The following is a 20,768-nucleotide window of genomic DNA, read 5'->3' on the forward strand; positions in this document are numbered from 1 at the left end:
TGCCTACGGCCTCCACGTGACCCGAAGGGGTCGTGAGCGCGTTAGCGGGAAGGACGGAAGAGGTGGAAATGAGGAGGAAGGTGGGATGCCCCGCCCCTTCTGTTCCGTGCAGACCCCGCTCCGCCAGGCCCCGCCCCCTGGAGTGGGTCGTCCGGGCCACGCCCCCAGGCGATGCTGAGGCACGCGCCTGGCGTCACGTGCGCCCCCAGCCCGGCAGGCGGAAATGACGCAAGTTGCGCGCGCCGCCAGGATGGCCGGGCCATGGCGGCGGGCACAGGTTACGTGAGGCTGTGGGGCGCGGCGCGGAGGTGGGCGCTGCGGCGGCCACTGTTGGCCGTCGCCGGAGGGCGAGTCGCCACTGCTGCCGGAGCCTGGCTCGCCAGAGGCCGGCGGGCCTGCGATGCGTCCCCTCCCTGGGCGCCGTGGGGCCAAGGCCCCGCCATCGCGGGCCAGTGGCGTGGACTGTGGGAAGCGGGCAACCGCGGCGGCGGCGCTCTCGCGGGGGGCGAGGACGCCCCCGAGGGTGGCGCGGAGGATGGGGCCGGGAGTGCGGGAGGCAGCACTGGCGGCGGGGAGGGCCCCGTCATAACGGCGCTCACGCCCATGATGATCCCGGACGTGTTCCCGCACTTGCCGCTCATCGCCGTCACCCGCAACCCGGTCTTCCCGCGCTTCATCAAGATTATCGAGGTAATGAGAGCTCCCGCCTCGGCCTCAGTTTCCCTACCTCTGCGAGCAGCGGGTTGGCGCGAGGGGTCTTTTTGCGCCCTCACGCCTTGCAACTTTTTCAGACACAGTTTCTCAAAGGTTGGAGTTCAAGTACCCTGCGTGCTCCCCACTCGCCCGGTGACCTTGAGCCAAATCTTTACCCCCTTGCGGGTTCTTTAGGGTCTCATTTGAGAGGGGGGTGAACCCAATAGACTTCGGGCTGTCTGACCACTTAAAGTTCCGGTCATAGAAATCGGGGCAGGGAGGGACCAGAGCAGTATTAGGACTCAGTTACCTTTTTCTGGACGTTGGTAAATGTTGTTTGGGCAGTATATTCTGCCCAGGCTGTCTGCTGTGTGGTTACAAAGCCATTGGGAATCAGACTTCATTCATTCATTCATTCTCTAAACTGTTGAATGCTTGTCGTGTTGTAAGGTGTTGGGCATACAGGGAGTGAACTAGACAGACAAAAATTTCTGATTTGGTGTTTACATTCTGGTGTGAGAGAGTCAATAAACAAGATTAGTAATTATGTGTTAGAAGGCAGTAAGTACCATGGGAAATCATAAGACAAGAATGATACAGGGGGCTTAGAAGAGGGCTTCCGAGGAGAATGTTCTCAGAGGGATACAAAAACAGTTTGTTCATTAAGTAGACTTTTCTTGACTTCCTACCATGTAGCAGGCACCAGGAGTACATCAGTGAACTAGTCAAAACACAGTCCGTGGACCTAAAGAACTTGCTTCTGGTGGGAGAGAGAGCAAATAAGATCATTTCAGCTTCAGCCATAAAGAAAGAAACAGGATGATGTAATAAAGAGAAAGCAGCCTGAGTGGGAGGAACTTGTGCTTTAAGGATAGGAAAGGCCCAGATGCCTTTCCATTTCACTCCTACCCCATCCCCCTCTCTTTGTTTGTTTCCCCCCTTAAGTGATGTGGAAACTGGAGCCCATGAAGAAGGGTTATCTGTTAACTGTATAAACAAGGTCAGATAGTGAGTCAGCTTCTCCAGCCTCTTCTCTCACACTCCAGACTCTGCTAAATAAATATCAAGGATCCCCGGGAAAGGGGAAAGAGCATACAGAGGGGCAGCAGCCAGCCAGTGGGGAAGGAAGTGAGAGGAGCCCTCCACTTTCCCTCTGGCATCACTAATGGCACGTGGAACTGCCCTTCCAAGGCCCGTCCTTGACGAGGAAGAGTGGATGCTAGGAGAGGCCCCAGTCCCGGTGGGCTTGCATTCCAGCTCTCCCTCCGAGTTCTGTAACCTCAGGAAAGCTATTTCTCTGGACCGCCGATTTTCATCATCTACAAAATAGAAATAATAAACAGCACCTTGTCTCTTGAAGTTGTTGTTGAAAGAGGTCTTGTGTGTGAAGTATTTTAGAACCATGGGGCCCAAGTCATAAACCTCAAGAATCAAAGGTCACCGCCACTATTTTCTACTGCCCTGGAGACCTCTTTCACACCCTTGGCACCACCCTCCAGGCTTCTGGCACAAGGATTAGTCCCCTCAGCCCTGTCAGGTCACAGATACCCCCGTGCCCCCAAGGCCCAAGCAGAAACGTGAATCATGCAGGAAATGAGTCACTTCGGAGCACTGGCCTGTGGTACACACTATATTTCTGATCCCATCACTTTGCAAATAATGAAAAAGAATCCTGCTGGGGGAGGGAAAGGATGGCAAAGGATGCAGCAGTCAGCTCTTTGAGTGGAAGAGAAAAGGGGGGGGGATGACTTCCCTGGGGCCTGATGGATGCTTCTGAACCTGTTAGCAAAGCTCCACTGACTGGATTTCATAGTTGACACCATGTGGCCACTTGAGTTGGTAGCTTCTTTCCTTATTAGTCGCCTCTGGGTTCAGACCAGTGGTTCTTAATTTTGGACAAGTGTTATGGACCGCCCCCTTCTGGGAAAAAAGCATGTATAGAGTCAGGAATTCGCAGCCCACAAGTGGAGAACCCCTGCTGGAGGTCGAAACAGTGTTTCTGAGGGTGTGTGTTTCCTGGACCGGCAGCAGCTGCCTCACCTGGAAGCCAGCTAGAAAGGCACGTTCTCAGGCCCAGCCGCAGACCTGTTGAATCAGAAATTCCCAGGGGGTGTAGGGGACCCAGGAATCTGTAAGTCCTCCAAGTCATTCTGATGGATGCTTAGGTGTGAGTCACTTGAGCCTGGCCGCAGCCTCACCCTCACCTGAGAGTTAACGGGCTTGAGAGAAATCAGGTGAGCCCTGAGGACATCAGCATTTCTTGCCTCACCCACCCACCCACCCCCCAGCAGGGATTTCCCACAAGACCTTGTTGCGCTCCACCTGTGGATGATTTCCAGAATGTTCTGTCTCCCCTGGGGTTTTGATCTTTGATGCGGAGGGAACAGACATGGTGATATATTTTCAGTGAAAATCAGAGGAAATTAGCCTGTGGGGAGGGCCACATTTGAATTATGCACATTTCAGACTGTCCTTCTGGCATGAATAAAAGGCAGAATGAATTAGATTTTTAAGCCAAGGCATTTTTCTCAACCACAGAATGAATTTGTTAAGCCAGGAAATTTTTCACTGGTTGTGAAATCAGTCTCTCAGTTCAGGCCAGTCATCTACATTTTTTTAAAGAAACTTACAGCAGTGTAGCTACTCAGCACTACCCCTCTCTGTTTTCCACACTGTCATCCCTGAACTTGTTTGGGCCAAGGTTCCTGGCCAGTGTCACTTGGTGTCCTGGTCAGATTAGCACGCCCTCATAGATGACGATTAAAAAAATGCTAGCGCTGCCATCAAATTGTCAGCTAGAAAACGTACCCTGCATTTCATTCTGGGGTCCCTGTCATGCCAGGTTAAAAATAAGAAGTTGGTTGAGCTGTTAAGAAGGAAAGTCCGTCTTGCCCAGCCGTATGCCGGTGTCTTCCTAAAGCGAGATGACAAGTAAGTGGCACTTTTCCATCACTTTTTCAGTGAAGTCACCTTGGAGTGTAGTGCTCTCAAAATCCTGCTCCATTAGAATAGCTTTGGGCTCCGATTCTTGACCTAAAAGAACCAAGCAGAGCCGCTGGGACAAGGCCAAGAGCCAAGCACACCTTTTCGGTTGGGGCTGAGGTTCGGCTCGCAGCACGTGTCTTCACGTGTTGTCCAGACCTGGGTTGGGAGGTGGTATTTAACCTTGGGAACCCTTGGTTGTAAAATACTCCGGCAGGGCCGCTGCAGAGCTAAAGCCTGCTGGGTATCGTGTCTCCACATCCACTCACCTTGACCCCTGGTAGAATTTAGTTCCACTTCCAAGTTAGAAGATGCATTCTAAGCAGGCTCTGTAATGGGAGGGTGTGGGAGCTAGTCCAAACCCCCGCCCCCAGCCCTGCCTCTCTAACTCAGCCAGGAGATACTTGCCTGTGTGCTGCTACTGCCGGGGACCCCACAAGGTGGCGGATACACGAGTCTCCCCAGCACCCCTGGGAGCAGAAGGGTTCACGTTCAGTGTTCTGTGGGAGCCAGGAAGGGCTCGTTTCTTTTCCTTCCCTCCTCCCTCTCTGCCCCAGACATCCAAACGAGAATCCATGTACAGGTACCCACGGCTCTTTGTGTTCCTCTCCCCACCCCCAGCAACGAGTCCGACGTGGTGGAAAGCCTGGACGAGATCTACCACACGGGGACGTTCGTCCAGATCCATGAGATGCAGGACCTCGGGGACAAGCTGCGCATGATCGTCATGGGACACAGAAGGTCAGTGCCCCCGGAGGCCAGAGCACGGGGGAGGGTGGGGCCCTGCAGAACCCCGGGGCTTCCCCCCACCCGGGGCCTGTCCCTCTGGCCACACAGCTGGGCAGGCGTGTTTCTTCGCAAGGACGTGGTCTCTCTGCCCCCTCCCACTGCTGGGCCTGCCGCTTTCATCAGCCCTGTACAGGCGGTTAGATGAATTAGGTCTCGACAGACCAACGGGCACGCTTCACCAAGCATGTTCCAAAGAACGCCGGCCTTGCTTCTCACAAGAGTGACGTGGCCAAAGGCATGTGGGAAGCTTTTCAGAGAGTCAAGCCATAAGTGTCGTGAAGGTTCTGGAAAGCCTCTCTCGGAAGACAGTTACTGGAGTTTGTTGACTCTAGCAGCTTCCATCCTTCAGTGCTCACAGAGCCTTTTCCTTGTGATCCCCCCGGATCTTAGGGCAAATGGGTGTAGGCCACACACTAATTCTGGGAAAAGTTCTGCTGTTTTCCCCAGTGGACCCAGCCGCCACACCCGTCCTCAGCTGCTTTAGAGAAAAGAAGAGGCTTCTCTGTCACCTACAAGGATTCGTGGGCCCAAGGGAGGAGAGTAAGATGCAAGGGAAATGAATAGAAACCGGCGGCTGCTGTGCCCCGAGTTCCCCAAGGCACCTTCCAGGATGGGTCCTTTCAGCTTCCGAGGCCTGCTTGGGCCCGTCCTGGACCCACCCCACCCCGTCTTCTCTGTACACCTGGAATACTGTCGAGCCAGTGCCCAGGGCAGCTCCAGGCCGGCCCTCTCGGGAAGGGACCTTTGCCACCTCCACGTGAGGGCGTTGAGGGCTCAGAGCTTCAGTCAGCGTGTGCTAGAGAGCCTGGTGCCTGCCAGGTCCAGGGTGTCGGGCAGGGACCCAGGCCAGGGGCCTGCCCTCGGAGGGCCCCTTCCCCAAGCAGGGAGAACTCGAGCATGCAGACAGACGGAGGCTGGTTTCAGGCAGGGGTGGATGCTCTGCTGGGGGTGGAGAAGCTGGGCAGGGTGCTGGAGGAGGGGGGTGGCCTGGCGAACCAGCTGCTTGGCACGAAGCGGTCAGGACTTGGATCAAGACCTGAGCTTTGCAAAAGGAGCTGCTGTGCGTTGAGCTAAATCGAGGAGGAACAGGGCAGGGTCCCCAGGATGGGCCTGGCCTGGCTGGGGTTTCGCCGCTGGGGACAGGGGCCCCGGAGCCACGCCCTGAGCCGCCGTTTCACTGGCTGGGCCTGCCACGTTCACGGACCACGGCGGGGTCGCGTGGGAGCGCTCCGCCTGGGAAGTGGAATGCGCGGGGCTGGCTGGTGTCCGCGGGACGAGGAGGGGACCCTGGTCTTGAGGTCCTGAGAAGGCCACGCCCTGGCCTTTCGTGTCACCTGGGTGGCTTGGTCGTCAGGAGTGGGGAGATCCCAGGCCTCCCCCGACCTTGTTCCCGTCCCCAGGATCCACATCAGCCGGCAGCTGGAGGTGGAGCCGGAGGAGCCGGAGGCGGAAAGCAAGCAGAAGGCCCGCAGGAAGCCGAAGCGCGGGAAGAAGGAGGCAGAGGAGGAGCTGGGCGCCAAGGGCCAGGCGGAGCTGGTGCTGGAGCCCGCCACGGCGCCCGCCGGCGAGGTGCTTATGGTGGAGGTCGAGAACGTCGCGCACGAGGACTTCCAGGTCACCGAGGAAGTGAAGGCAAGTCCGGGCAGCCGTCGTGCCCACGTCCCGGGGGCGCCCCTGGATGGCGCCAGGGACCTGTTGGGGGCCCCTCGCCCCCTCCCCCGCCCCGAGCCCCAGGCTGGGTGAGAGCTGAGCGTCCTAGCACTTGCTCTCCTCCTGACCCGCCTTTAAGGAAGCCGGAGTCGGGGTAAAGGCGCCTGCCGCTCGTGGAGGAGGCAGGGTTTTGTGTTTTTTCAATCAAAGTTTTATTATTGGAAAGGGGAAAAAATACATTTACAATTTATAATACAGAAGGGAAAATTGAACAAAATCATCGTGGCTAAACAGAGCTTGGTTATAAAAGCTTTGAAACCCTGCTTTAAATCAAGCCCCGGAGAAACTTCGCGCCGCGGGATGGTTAGCAGCAGCAAGCAAAACGGAGCTAGGCGCCGAGCGTCTTTCCGCTCTGGGCCTGTGACCTGGAGGAGCTGCCAGCCCAGCTGCCGCTCTCTCACCTTTTTTCGCTAATCTGGAAGCAGCTGGCTTTACCACACGCTTTGAGGAGGCAGGATTTGAACTCCGGTTCAGCTCAAGCCCGTGTCCACTGTGCAGAGGCCTCCACAGCCGATCACACCACACCGGCCTCTTCCCACCCAAACCCGGAGAGCTGGGAAGGAAATAGGGAGCCGGGAACGTTCGCTGTGACCTGTGGCTGCCCGCCGGGCAAGGAGCGGCCTTTGGCAGCCATGGTGGCAAGCAGCGAGGGCCCTTCCACCCTCTCTCTGCGGTGCACGTGACAGGCAGGGTGGCCTGCCCTCTTCAGCTAGGGACAAAGAAGAAAACCAGAGCTGATCGAAGACCTGGCACGTGCTGGCTCCTTTTGGGATTTCCCGTTGTCGCTGGCACCTCCTCCCCGATGGAGAACACAAGCCCCGAGCAGCTGATCGTTTGGGGGCAGTGGCCTGGCTGGCGTACTGCGTGGAGAAGGAGACGGAGGCTGCCCCAGCGCTTGCCGGGAAGAAGGGCAGGTGGCGGGTGTCAGAAAGGGCTTGGCCGGGCTTGCTGTGGCGTGGGGAACGGACACGCGTGTGGAGCTGTACGGGGGCCCATGAGAGCAGCGCTGTCCAGCAGAACGTTCCTCAGTGGTGGGTGTGTTCTAGAACTCTGCACCACCAGCCCCGGGTGGCTGGGAAGCACCTGTGATGTGACCAGTGTCACTAAGTATGGGAATGCTGGCTTTTCACCTGACTTTTTTTGAGGTACCAGGGCCTGGACCTCATGTGGAAAGCCAGCGCTCAACCACTGAGCCACGTTGGCTCCCGAGTTGTTGCTTTTTTTACTTTATTTTTTTTTATTTATCTCCCCCACTCTTGTTGTCTGTGCTTGCTGTCTGCTCTCTTGTGTCTGTCCGCTGTGTGCTCTCTGTGTCTGCTTGTCTTCTCTTGAGGAGGCACTGGGAACTGAACCTGGGACCTCCCGTGTGGAAGCGAGGCGCTCACTCGCTTGAGCCACCTCAGCTCCCTGCTGTGTTGCGTCTGTCATTGTTTTTCCTTTTTGTGTCTCCATGTTGTGTCACGTTGTTGCATCAGCTCGCTGCGCCTGCCCGCCACACCAGCTCACTCTCTTGCTCACCTTCTCCAGGAGGCCCTGGGAACCAAACCTGGGACCGCCCGTGTGGTAGGCAGGAGCGCAGTCACCTGAGCCACACTTGCTTCCCTGGATTGGTTTTTTTCATGTTTGCTTGTTGTTTTCTCTTTGTTCTCATGGGGACTGGGAACGGAACCCGGGACCCTCCCGTGTGGGAGGCAGGCGCTCGGCAGCCTGCGCCGTGTGGCGCCCCTTATTTAAGTTTAAACTGGGATAGCTGCCTGCCGCTTGTGGCCTCAGGAGTTTCTCAGGAGAGTCAAGTGTGGGGGTAACGACATGCGGCTGAGCTTCCAGATGCCGTGTTTAAAAAACTGAGAAGCACCTAGGAGAGGGCGCTGGTCTTGTTAACGCAAGTGCGGTGGCCCTCCAGCCGCCCTACCAAGGCCTTCCCGAACAGATCAGGCTCAAGCCAATAATTAGAGGCCAGGGAGGTAATTGCACGTTAAAAACAGCCCTGGGAGTGGCCACTTCTTGCCCACCAGCGGGCTTCTGGGATAGACTGTGGCCTCTTGGACACAAAACAGCTGCAGGTTTTTATGCCGAGCGCTTCGTCCAGTGATCCCGCCGGGAGCATTAGCTGCGTTAACTCCTGCAAGGAAGGTGTGACAGAAAACCAGTCTCGCCACGGCGTCCACAGCAGAGGGGGCGCCCCGTGCCGAGGGGGGTCTGGGTGGGGGTTCTGGGCGGGGACGGGCTGGAAGCACTGGTGATGGAGAAGGAGGGAGCCGTGGCCTGGATGCGCCCCGCCTGGGGGCGAGGAGGGGCTGTGTCGCCTGTGAGGAGAGGGCTTGACGGGCGGGAACAAAGAGCCCCGTCCGTCCACTTTCCCCAGTGGCTCTTCCGAAGGTCAAGGCTAAGTGAGAGTGGTCCGAGGAGGCAGCTTGGCTTTAGTTTTACGCCCTCGGGCCTGGTGAACTCGGGCTGACCTCTCGGGTCCCGAGGCCTTCCAGGGCTAGGCGGGCAGGTGCAGGGCCCCCTGACCCACCGGCCCCCTCCCCGCCAGGCCCTCACCGCCGAGATCGTGAAGACCATCCGGGACATCATCGCCCTGAACCCTCTCTACAGGTGGGTCTCGGGCCGGGCCTCCGGGCGGGCCAGGAGGGGAGGCCCCGGGGACGGCTCGCCTGGCCCAGGGTCTTTCCTTGCCCCTCCTCCCCCTTCTAAGGGCCTGGATTCAGCCAGAAGCCTCCCCGGCAAGGGGAGGGGAGTCGCCAAGTGGCTGCCAGAGGGAACTTGTGTCCCCCCCATCCCAAGGCCAAGGCTGCTGAGGGGGAAAAGGAGACCGAGGGCCCGGGAAGATCTGGTGCCGTGGCGGTCTCTGTGACCCCTGCGCACCAGCGTCCCTCCGTCCCTCGCAGAGAGTCGGTGCTGCAGATGATGCAGGCGGGCCAGCGGGTGGTGGACAACCCCATCTACCTCAGCGACATGGGGGCCGCACTGACCGGGGCCGAGTCGCACGAGCTGCAGGACGTCCTGGAGGAGACCAACGTGAGTGCGGGCAGCTCTGGCCCCCAGAGCCGCCCTGGGCTGGGCATGCCTGGGCGCCTGCCCAGCTCCAGCCCAAGATGACATCGCATCCCCATGTGGCCAGCAGTCCGTGGCCATCTTCCTGTCCCTTTGAGCAGCTGCAGAGTATCCCGCCGCGGGGGCTCCGTCTTTTATTCACGGGGCTCCCCCGGGTTGGAGGGTCCACACGGCCGCTGGGCCTGCGGTGCAGCCCGGCACAGCCCTGGAGCCGGGCTTTCATCTCACCAGGCGGGGCTGCCCGAGCCTCTGCCCGACGCCCACATCCCAGCGGCAGCTCGCCGGGCGCCCGCTTCCCCCTCCCGCAGCAGAGACGGACGCCGGCTTCTGACCCCCCTTTCTCGGCAGATCCCCAAGCGGCTGTACAAGGCCCTCTCCCTCCTCAAGAAGGAGTTTGAGCTGAGCAAGCTGCAGCAGCGCCTGGGGCGGGAGGTGAGCGGGAGCGGGAGGGGTCGCTGGCGCGTGGCACCGCGCCCGCCAGGGGCTGAGTGGAGCCGGTTGTTGTGAGCCGCGGAACTTGGCGTTAAGCGGGTTGCGAGTGGCGCGCTCCCGGGACCGTCCTGCCTTAGCTGGGGGGGGGGCTTCTCTGCCTTCCTAGTCCTGAGGCAGTGCTGGAAGTCGGAAGCCCACCCAGGAAAGGGCGAGACTCTGTCTCCCACCCGTTAGAGGCCCACCTTCCCAATGTTTGGCAAACCCTTGGCACTGTCTATCACCATAATCAGAATCAAAAAGCTGAGAACTTCCTCCCCGGGGGGTTCGGCGTTACTCGTTGATACAGAGTCACCTTTCCCAAGTCCCCGCTCTGGGAGACAGTGGGTTAGAACCGGAAGGGTCCGTGGACTGGGCGCTCTGCCCCTGCTCGGTGCGAGCCCTGGCGATGGGGACCGCGCCTGTGGGCCGCCCCGTCCCGCGCGAGCACCCGCCACGTCCGCCCTCCTACCCCCGCCTGAACGGCCCCCTCTCGGCGCCCGTAGGTGGAGGAGAAGATCAAGCAGACGCACCGCAAGTACCTCCTGCAGGAGCAGCTGAAGATCATCAAGAAGGAGCTGGGCCTGGAGAAGGAGGACAAGGACGCCATCGAGGAGAAGTTCCGGGAGCGCCTGAAGGAGCTCGCGGTCCCCAAGCACGTCATGGACGTCGTGGACGAGGAGCTGAGCAAGCTGGGCCTGCTGGACAACCACTCCTCGGAGTTCAAGTGCGTGCCGGCGCTCGGCCCCACGCTCTGCCCCGGGTGACCCCTCCGCAGCCCTGGGGCGGCAGCAGGCCTGGTGCGGTGTGGGGCGCCGAGCGGGGGAGCCGCGAGGGGGTGCCACGAGGGGGTGTCCTGTGGGCGCACTGTCATCTCTAGGGCTCGGGGCGCTTTGGTCCTTGCGTTGCCCCCAGGTGTCGCCTCCATTTTACAAGGAGAAAATGGAGGTTCAGTGGCGTTAAGTCCTGGGCCTCGGGCCTGGGAGTGGTGGCAAAGGGGCTGGACGTAGCCGTGTCACGCTAGGCCGGCGCCGCCTGCCAGGCCGGGGGGCTCCCAGAGCCACTGGCCCAAGGCCCTGCCTGCTCTCAGTCCCTGCGCTCCCTCTCGGGCTCAGAGCCAGCCCCCACACGCCCCGTCTTCTTGTGGCCTGCCTGGCCCGAGCCCACGCCGTGAGCTGGGATTGCCGCCCGGGTTCCCCCGGGACCCCGCAGCTCCGTGTCCGGGTGACGCCCGAGTGGAGCTCCTCGCCACACCAGGAGATGAGACCCCGCAGGCGGCCAGGCTCGACGTCGAGGGCGGGCAGGTCTCCTGCCGCCTACACCCGTGGCAGGCCCGTTGTCCACGGCAGGGACTTGGCTCAGAACAGCTCGTTCTCTCACTGGTCCCTCTGGAGGCTCCGGCTTCCAGAGGCCGCCGCCTCCCAAAAGCTCCGGCTTCCAGAGGCCGCCGCCTCCCAAAAGCTCCGGCTTCCAGAGGCCACCGCCTTCCTGGGCCCGGGGCTCCTCCTATGCCGCCGCCGCCCAGCCTCTTCTGGCTTTGGCCGCTGATCCTGAGTCATGTCTTCTCCCGCTTTCTCTCAGAGGGTTGTGAGCATCGAGGAATAATCTCCCGCAAGGGACGTAGCCGAGGCACCCCCACCGCGGGAGCCTCACCCCGCCAGGCCCTCCCTCAGGGCTCCGGGATGTGGTCCGCCTGGGCTGGGCGCCACCCAGCAGAGCGGGTGTGTGACGCCCAGGGTGGCTGCTGCTACGAGTGCACAGCCCCCAGCTCGAGACTCCTCCAGGGTGCCCCCGGCCCAGCCTTGCTCTCTTGGCAGCACTGGCAGCCTCAGTTTCCCCTTGTGGCCCGGGCCAGGTTTTCCCCACTGTGCTCACCTTTGCCTGCAGCAGCAGGGCAGGAAAGAAGTTCAAGGCGGGTTCTGCTCTGAGTCAGCGGGTGCCAGGCCATGCGCGGCACCCGTCCTCGCTGAGCCCCCGTGCCTGGGCCCAGGAACAGGCGTGGCGCCAGCGTCCCAGGGTGGCCACGGGGGCCCCTGAGGCACAGCTAAGGTGGCTTTGAAAGGAGCCCCTGCCAGCCCCCGAGGAGCTCCCCTTCCTGTCGTCCGCATCCACACCCCGCGCCACGCTGCCATGCCTGTGCCCGCTCACTCGCCCTGGTCTCTGTGGCAGCGTCACCCGCAACTACCTGGACTGGCTGACGTCCATCCCCTGGGGCAAGTACAGCGACGAGAACCTGGACCTGGTCCGGGCCCAGGCGGTGCTGGAGGAGGACCACTATGGGATGGAGGACGTGAAGAAGCGCATCCTGGTGAGGCCGCCCTGCCCCCCACCTGGGCACACGTCCCTCGTCCTGCACACTTGTCCCTGCACCCAGGACGGACCCCGAGGGGCCAGGCCGTCACGATCGCCCAGTGCACGTGTGGGAAGTGGGAGAGGCTGGCAGGGTCCAGGCCAGGGGACCCCTGGCGGCCGCGGCGGCGAGGGTGGGGTGTGATGGGTGGCGGGAGACCGCGGGGCAGTGCCCGCTTGTCTGGGAGGAGGCAGCGGGGCGTGGGCGCCGGGAGCCCACCCTGCAGCCCGGCCTCGCCCGCAGGAGTTCATCGCCGTCAGCCAGCTCCGAGGCTCCACCCAGGGCAAGATCCTCTGCTTCTACGGCCCCCCCGGCGTGGGCAAGACCAGCATCGCCCGCTCCATCGCCCGCGCGCTCAACCGCGAGTACTTCCGCTTCAGCGTCGGGGGCATGACCGACGTGGCCGAGATCAAGGGGCACAGGTGGGCCCGGCGGCACCTCCCTCGGCCTTCGGGCGTCCCTGCCCGCCCGCCCTCTTTATACCGGTTTCAGCTGCGGGGACCAAACCCCACACCCGGGGCAGGCCCGTTTCAGGGTGTCCGCCCCTGGAGCCGCTTCTGGGCTGGCTTGGGGACAGGTTCACGGCGGACAGCACCAGAGTCCCAGCTCGGGAAGCCACCCCCAGGAGAGGGGGGTATCCCAGGAGCAGGTGGGGCTGAGGCGGGAAGGCGGGGAGTGCTCAGGAAGGAACGGCGAGGGCATGGGCAGGGCGGGAGGGGCCGGTCCTTAGCTGGGGACTGCACGGGAGCCGCAGGCAGAGGATCCCGCTGAGCAATGGAGAGACCTTGGCTGAGTTTCTCAAGTGCAGGCCGGCTCTGACCTTGGAAGTGGCTCAGGGGGGCAGGGTCCGACTGCATGCGGCAGCTGGGGCTTCTCTGCCCACAGCCTCCCTCCGGGTGAAAGCTCCAGTCCTCCCCGCGGCCTGCCAGGCCCGCACAGCCTGCCCCGTCCCCTCCCCTCGCTCCCTCCGCTCCAGCCCCACGGGGCCTCCTCGCTGTTCCTCCACCATCCCAGGCACAGGCCCACCTCAGGGCCTGTGCACGGACCGTACCCGCCACCTGGGCCACCCCTTCCCCAGGCACCCACCTGACGCTGTCCTCCCCCGCTCTGCCCAGGGCCCCTCACCGAGACGCTCCTGAAACCCCGGCCCCATTCAGTTGCAGCTATCCCCTGTGGCCACCAGGTCCCCATTCCTTATCTTGTCCCCAGCTCGTAGGCGGGCTCTGCGCCTCGCCATCTCTCTCCATGTTATGCTCGTGGTCTGCCCACCCCACCGAGCGGGTTTGGTCCCTGCTGGGTGCTGCTCACCCCCGGCAGAGCCGCGGCCTCGCGGCCTCGTACTTCCGCGCTGGGGAAATGCTCAGGAGGAATGGGTGGGCCCAGGGTGGGGCCAGCAGTGCAGGGAGCCCTGCTGGGGGCTGGTTGCTCCCCCTAGGTGGGGAGGAGGCGCGGGTGGGGCTGGATGGGGCAGAGCTTTCCTCGCTGTCTGTTGAGCTGGGGGAGAGCGTCACCCGGCTCGCCCCAGCTGGAAACTGGCCAGAAAGGGCCTGCAGAGCTCAGCCCCTGGGCTCCACTGGCGGCCTCCAGCCTCCAGGGGGCAGCGCCCCGCAGGCCCCAGCGGCCCCGGGGTGGGGCAGGGGCCGGGGCTCAGGGGGGCCGCTGTGCTCACAGCTGCAGGTGAGACGGGCTGCCCGCTGTGCCCCTCTGCAGGCGGACGTACGTGGGCGCCATGCCCGGCAAGATCATCCAGTGCCTGAAGAAGACCAAGACGGAGAACCCCCTCGTCCTCATCGACGAGGTGCGGCGGGGCGGGCTCCGCCTCGGGGTCACACGGTCCTTGAGCCCCCCAGCTCAGTGCTCCTGCCAGTCCGGGTCACGACCTGAGGACAAGGGGAAGGTCCCGCGGCTCCAGCCCTGCCCCCGGTGCACCCCTCAGGCTGCCCCACCGCCTGGCCTTGGGGGCTGTGGCCTTGGCCTTGGCCACCGCTCCAGTCCTTGGGCCCCGCCCTGACCCTGGCCTGCAGCGCCTGAGCCTGCCTGGCGGGCACGGGGGGCAGGGCCGGGCGCCAACCCCTGCCTTGTGCCGCCCCAGGTGGACAAGATCGGCCGGGGCTACCAGGGGGACCCCTCATCAGCGCTGCTTGAGCTGCTGGACCCCGAGCAGAACGCCAACTTCCTGGACCACTACCTGGACGTGCCTGTGGACTTGTCCAAGGTGCGCCCCGCCCGGGGTGGAGGGGCTCCTGGGGGAGGCAGGGGGGCTGCCAGGGGCTGCCGGGGGCCGGGGCGCCTGTCCCCAGCAGCCGCGTGCACCTCCCGCAGGTGCTTTTCATCTGCACAGCCAACGTCACAGAGACCATCCCCGAGCCGCTGCGGGACCGCATGGAGATGATCAACGTGTCCGGCTACGTGGCACAGGAGAAGCTCGCCATCGCGGAGGTGAGGCTGCCACGCCCCGCGCTCTCCCGCGGTGGCCCTGGGCCAGGGAGCTCCGGGGGGTGGGGGAGGAGGCGCAAGCTTGCAGGGGCCGGGCCTGCGAGAATGTGCACTGAGCGCTGCAGTGACGGCAGAGCCACCGTGCTAGGGCCCTTGCCCGGGACTTGAGTGTGGACTCGCTACAGGGTGGGGCCGGCGTGCAACAGACGTGCGCTGGCCTGGGGTGAGCAGCAGGGCAGGAGCCTGCCCGGCTGCAGCTCTGTTCCCCTGCCTTGACAACCCTCCGTCTCATGACTGGCGGTGCACATAAGCATTGAGCCACCGCTGGGGGACCTGGGGACAGCAGCCTCGTGGCAGCCACCACGTGGGCCTCAAGTGTGCGCAGGGCCAGCAGCCTTCCTGGAGGAAGCCGCATCCACGGTGACATCTGGAGGGCGGCAGGGAGCTGGTCGTGGGAAGGAAGGAATGGAAAGCAGCAAGAGCTCCGGCCTGGAGGCATGTGGCAGGAGGTGGCAGCTGCGGGTGACGCCCCCGCTGGAAGCTCTGCCGCCAAGGCTGAGCCGGCTTCTCCAGCTGAGCCGGCACCTCTTGGAGCCGCACTCCCTGAATGCCACATGTGTAGGGCCACAGCCGCCAGTGGGGACATGGCTTCCACCACACTGACGTCCAGTCAGCTCTGGGCCGCAGGGTGGGCCACTGGGCGGGCCGTGGCCGAGATGGCCCCTGGCCCGGAGGCCTTGGGGACCAGTCTCCTTCCCCCGCCCCAGCTGACAGCGGCTCTCCTTCCGCCAGCGGTACCTGGTGCCTCAGGCGCGCGCCCTATGTGGCCTGGGCGAGGACAAGGCCAAGCTGTCGCCAGCTGTGCTGACCCTGCTCATCAAGCAGTACTGCCGTGAGAGCGGTGTCCGCAACCTGCAGAAGCAGGTAGAAAAGGTGAGCTGGCGCCCGCAGCCTCGCCCCGCCCGCGCCGCCCTCCCCGCCACCCCGTCTGCCCTCCCTGCCACCCCGTCTGCCCTCCGCTGCGCCCCGTCCCCAGGTGCTGCGCAAGTCGGCCTACAAGATCGTCAGCGGCGAGCTGGAGTCGGTGGAGGTGACGCCCGAGAACCTACAGGACTTCGTGGGGAAGCCCGTGTTCACCGTGGAGCGCATGTACGACGTGACGCCGCCGGGCGTGGTCATGGGGCTGGCCTGGACCGCCATGGGTGAGCGCGCGGGGCGGGCGCCGCCAGGGGGCCAGGGCTCAAGCTCCGGCGTCTGCACGTGCTGTGCGAGGGGCCGCGGGCCCTGGAAGTCACGGGCCCCACCTCGCGCTCTGCAGGGGGCTCCACCCTGTTCGTTGAGACCTCGCTCCGGCGGCCCCGTGACCAGGACAGCCAAGGGGACAAGGACGGGAGCCTGGAGGTGACGGGCCAGCTGGGGGATGTGATGAAGGAGAGCGCCCGCATCGCCTACACCTTCGCCAGGGCCTTCCTGATGCAGCGGGACCCCGCCAACCACTTCCTGGTGACCTCACACCTCCACCTGCACGTGCCCGAGGTGGGGCTGCGCCCGCTCGGCCTGCCCGCCGCTCCCCGTGTCCCTGCCCCCACCCACCGCCTGCCCCGCTCTCCCTGCAGGGCGCCACCCCCAAGGACGGCCCGAGCGCCGGCTGCACCATCGTCACGGCGCTGCTCTCCCTGGCCCTGGACCGGCCCGTGCGGCAAGACCTGGCCATGACGGGTGAGGTCTCGCTCACCGGCAAGATCCTGCCCGTGGGCGGCATCAAGGAGAAGACCATCGCGGTGAGCGCAGCCCCCCTGCACCCCCTGTCCCGGGGCGGGTGAGGTGGCCGAGGCTGCTGGGCCGGGACCGGCTGTCCCCTGCGGTAGGAGTCCCTCCCAGAGCCTCTCTGCTCCTCACTGGGACTCTGTGTGGCCCAGGAGGCCGGGGTATGTCCCCCGCTGGGCTCGCACCCAGCCAGAGCCAGGCTGGCAGGAGGGCCCACATGCCCATCCCAGAGCCTGGCACTACTCGCAGGTGCATCCCCTCTCGGGGCCCCGTGCCATGTCCCTGTGATGACTGTGGCACCATAAAGAGCAGACCTGGCTGAGGGAGGTGGGAGTCCTGGAGGGCTGTGGGCAGAGGGGCGCCCTAACTAGGGTGCTCACAGCTGCTCACAGGCACCTCTTGGCCCCGGCAGGGTATCCTATCTGGAAAACTTTAAATCTGCGTTTTTAGATACTACGTTTTGAGTATTTCTCTTCAGTCTTGACACTTTAAAGAACCAACCCCCTAAGTGTAAAGCTTTCCGGGACTTCCTAGACGTTCCCGACACCACCTGGTGGCAGGAGTCGTAGAGGCACACTGGGGAGCAGCAGGCCAGGAAGGGGCCTGGCTTCTGGCTGCAGGGCAAAGCCAAGGCCTCAGTGTCCCCCTCCGAGGTGGGGTGGGGCAGCCCCCACACAAGCTCCAGCAGTCGGCGCCCCCTTGGGCTGCAGGCTCCAGCCCCTCCTCGCCCCACTTCCCGCGTCGCCCTGGGTCCTGCACCAGGGGTCTCGGTAACGAAGCACCAGTGCCTCCAACCCAGGGGCTCCTGTGGCACCTGGGCCTGACGCGCCTGGCCCCCCTCGCAGGCCAAGCGTGCGGGCGTGACGTGCATCATCTTGCCGGCCGAGAACAGGAAGGACTTCCACGACCTGGCGGCCTTCATCAGCGAGGGCCTGGAGGTGCACTTCGTGGAGCACTACCGCGAGGTCTTCGCCATCGCCTTCCCGGGCGCGGAGGCAGAGGCCACAGAGGCCGTGGAGCGGTGACAGCCCCCCAGCACTGTCGGCAGCAGACGGGCCTGGCTGGACTGTGCCGGGGCAGGGGGGGCTCCCGGGCCGGTCCTGAGCCACCAGCAGGCTCAGCCCGTGCCCCCGGCCCTGGGACCCTCGATGACGGCTGAAATCACATGAGCTATTTAATTATGATTAAAAGACATTTGCAGTATTGCTGGCTGCGTCCGTCTGTGCCCGCAGCCGCTCCTCAGCAGAGCAGCACCTGGAGGGGGTGTGTGGGGACCGAGGGGGACTGACCGCTCCCCGCTCCCCAGCGCGCACACCAGAAGCCGGGAGCCACGTTCCTCCAAGTTTTTTATTTCACAAAGAAAAGGGGGCTCAGTCTTTCTTGGCTGCCGCTTTCCTCATGGCAGCCAGGACGTTGCTCAGCTCCTCTCTCTTCCTCTTAGCCCGGATGTGTGTCCCCACCTGCCGGGCACAGACGACCCTCAGCCTGGGCCCCTGCCCCGGCCTGCCCCCTCCCCCGGCAGCCGCCGCAGCCCACCTACCCTTTTCTTGATGAACTTGAGCGCCCGCTTGTCCTTGGAGACCTTGAGCAGCTCCATGGCGCGCCGCTCGTAGGGGGCGAAGCCGCACACCTCCCGGATCATGTCCCGCACGAACTTGGTGTGCTTGGTGAGGCGCTGCGGGCGAGCGGAGGCCGTCAGGGCCCGGGCCTGGCGCCCCGGCCTCCTCCCTTTCTGTGCCTCGGTTTCCCTGGCTCCAGCGGGGCTACAGCGCCCCCAACCACTCAAGGTTGGGGGGTGGGCGGAAGGAATGAACGGCGCTCAGCTGCGGCGGGGACAGATGAGGCGCGGATCCTGCCAGGGCCCAGGCCCTCAACTATTTTGGGGGCAGGAAGGCAAGGCTGGGAGAAGCCTCCCCAGGCCCCTCGGCGGCCCCTGCCCCTTCGCACAGGCACTTCCCAGGGCCCGGGGTCGCCTCCCTCTGGGCACAGGCCCGTACGAAGGAAGTCGGCGCTGCTTGGGGGAAGGGAAGAATCTCAACTCGGCCTGACACTCAAAGGCTCGGACCTCGTTCCTTTCCACACTTCCCTCCCGTGGGCGAGCTCCTGCTCGGGCGTCAAAACCCGCGTCCATGCCCCGCCCCCCAAGTCGCCCCTCGGCCTCCGCCTCGGTCGCGCGGCCCGGCGGGCCATGAGCGCGTCCCCACGTCCCCGCGCCCCCCGGCCGGCCCGCCGGCCCCTCCCGCGTCCCCGGGGCTTCCAAGGGCCCTGGAGACGCCACGCCCGGGACTGCGCTCCGCGCGCTCGCCGGGACGCTCTGCCCCAGCCGAGCCTCCCGCCCGCGCGCCCCGACCCCCGGGCCCCGGCGCTCACCCCGCGGCGGCGACTGTGCCTCGGCTTGCTCACGTTCTTGGTCACCTTGTGGCCCTTGTTGAGGCCCACGGCCATGGGGTAGCGCAGAGCCATGGCTGCGGACAGGGGTGCGGAGGGGATGGAGTGACGCCCGGGCCGGTCCCCGCGCCCCGGCCCCCCCAGGCTCGCTCGCCGCACCCACACGTCCCCCGACCCGCGAAGCGAGCCCGGGGACCCCGATGGCGGCGGATCCCGCCCGCGGACAGCTCCGCTCACCTGCTGCCGCTTCAATGGCTCCCGCGGCGGAAGGGCTGGCGCCGCCCGGAACTCTGGGATATCTAGTCTCCGCCGGAAGTGCGGGCCAGAGAGGAAAGGACGGCGCGCTCGCCCCCTGGCGGTTGGAGGCGTCGCTGCACCGCCCCCTCCTGAGCATGCGCGTTTACCTCAGCGGGCCCCAGGCCGGGAGTCGAGCCCAGTGGGCGTGGCTGTGGCTGCACAACTGCGCCTTGATATTGGGTGTTTGAATCCCACCTAGTCGTTTGCTGATTGACCCCCACCCCCGCGCCAGCGACTTCTCTCCCAGAACCTCATTTTCTCCAGTTATAAAATGAGCACAATAATAGTGCCTATCCAAATGGACTTGGGGAAAATTGAACGACATATATAGAGAGTCAAGTTCTGGGCTAGGTCTGAAGAATGCAATATGATCTAGCATCCCCTGGTGGCATTTGATCTTATTTTAGGTGGTACACGGGCAGGACACTACATAACCTTGAATGATGTGATGGGGAAGATAAAGATTCTGGTTTTTATCTTTCAATTCTGCTTATTTCTCAATTTGGAGCTGCTCTCTTCGGGGTTAGCCCTTCTCACAGCTGCCAGCTCAGAGCTTTGAGCAGCCCATAGTACCTAGCGTTTCATAACATTGTATTTTTTCTAGTTTTTATTCTTACAGTGCTTTCTCTGCATGGAAGTAGTTTCTGCCATTGACTAACCCCCCCTCCCCCCCCGAGGTTCGTGTAGCACCAACTTCCAGTTGTAAAGTTCAAAGTTGTAAAGTTGTAAAGAGATCCTGGATGTCAAATTCTAAGGGTCTGATGCTTAATAAGAAGCACATTATGGTTGGCGCAAAGCTACCTGCAGAGTACTACAAACTGCAGTAGTAGAAAAACCTCGTATAGCTTAAATATTGGGGCATTGTACTGAGCCTTTGCAACCAAGAGTAAAGAATTATATAGATACCTTTATATTATTTTTTTCTGATAAAAGATTTTTATTCAGGATATAGAATGAACTCTTACAACTCAATAATAAGATAAGCCAATGAAAAAGTGGACAAGAGATTTGAATAGATATTTCACCAAAGAAGGCATATGAATGCCTAATAGACTTATGAAGAAGTGTTCAATATCATTAGGCATTTGGAAAATGCAAATTAAAGCCACCATGAGAGACTACTACACATCCACTAGAATGGCTAAAATTTAAAAAAGACAATACCAAGTATTGCGGAGGGTGTAGAGCAGGGGTTCTTAACAAGGGGCCCATGAGCTTGAGCTGAAATTCAAAAAAAAACATTATTCCTGTGGGGACGTGTTGGCGCGGGTGTGATAGGAAACAATACACAGTACAGTGTGGACTTAGTAAGGGGTCCGTGGTTTTCACCTAACTGGCAAAGAGGTGCGTGCAACAGAAAAGTTTAAGAACCCCTGGTGTGAAGAGATGCCTTTACATAAAACAAAATTAAAAAAAAAAAAGTTTAATATCTCAAGTTGCTGAAACTGGATGGATTTAGCCTAGACCTGCTATGACTGTCATTCTTAACAGCTCAAATCCCCGTTCACGGCTCAGCAAAGCTCTGCCTCCCCTTGTGTATAACCAGTCCCCCTCCTGTTTGATATCCGTGTGGAAAGCCTGGGGACTGACTCTACTGTACTTTCCTATCCCAGAATCTTGGTCGCCGCCAACGGTAACTTTGTGACTCACCCTGGCTTGGTCGCCACCCCAGCGTGTTCAACCCCTGAGTAGTTACTAATGCAGGAAGCTGCGTCCAGCTCCGCCCTATCCATTAGCGCCCCGGGGGGATAAAACACCAGGACTTACGCAGTTGGCGGAGGCTGGTTTGAGACTGGACAAATAAGCCCTCTTTTCCTTTCCAGCCCGATGG

At 62.3% G+C, this 20,768-nt stretch overlaps 2 protein-coding genes across 2 annotated transcripts; one reads left to right on the forward strand and one right to left on the reverse strand.

The window, feature by feature from the left end:
* The first annotated feature begins 227 nt into the window (after positions 1–227).
* Positions 228–17,455, forward strand: LONP1 (lon peptidase 1, mitochondrial). Its single transcript, XM_058282018.2, has 18 exons — positions 228–690; positions 3,536–3,624; positions 4,297–4,416; positions 5,865–6,096; positions 8,711–8,772; positions 9,066–9,195; positions 9,580–9,663; positions 10,206–10,426; positions 11,869–12,007; positions 12,293–12,471; positions 13,760–13,847; positions 14,142–14,264; positions 14,372–14,488; positions 15,278–15,418; positions 15,522–15,687; positions 15,804–16,021; positions 16,102–16,266; positions 17,098–17,455. The coding sequence occupies exons 1-18, from the start codon at positions 262–264 to the stop codon at positions 17,275–17,277; spliced, it is 2,883 nt and encodes a 960-aa protein (XP_058138001.1). The 5' UTR covers positions 228–261; the 3' UTR covers positions 17,278–17,455.
* Positions 17,456–17,581: 126 nt separating this feature from the next.
* On the reverse strand, positions 17,582–19,049 carry RPL36 (ribosomal protein L36). Its single transcript, XM_004448315.4, has 4 exons — positions 18,878–19,049; positions 18,623–18,717; positions 17,793–17,927; positions 17,582–17,712 (listed from the first exon to the last, which is right to left on the reverse strand). The coding sequence occupies exons 1-4, from the start codon at positions 19,032–19,034 to the stop codon at positions 17,623–17,625; spliced, it is 477 nt and encodes a 158-aa protein (XP_004448372.2). The 5' UTR covers positions 19,035–19,049; the 3' UTR covers positions 17,582–17,622.
* Between the last annotated feature and the right edge of the window lie 1,719 nt (positions 19,050–20,768).

The sequence above is a fragment of the Dasypus novemcinctus genome, chromosome 19 (genome assembly GCF_030445035.2).
Source record: "Dasypus novemcinctus isolate mDasNov1 chromosome 19, mDasNov1.1.hap2, whole genome shotgun sequence".
NCBI lineage: Eukaryota > Metazoa > Chordata > Mammalia > Cingulata > Dasypodidae > Dasypus > Dasypus novemcinctus.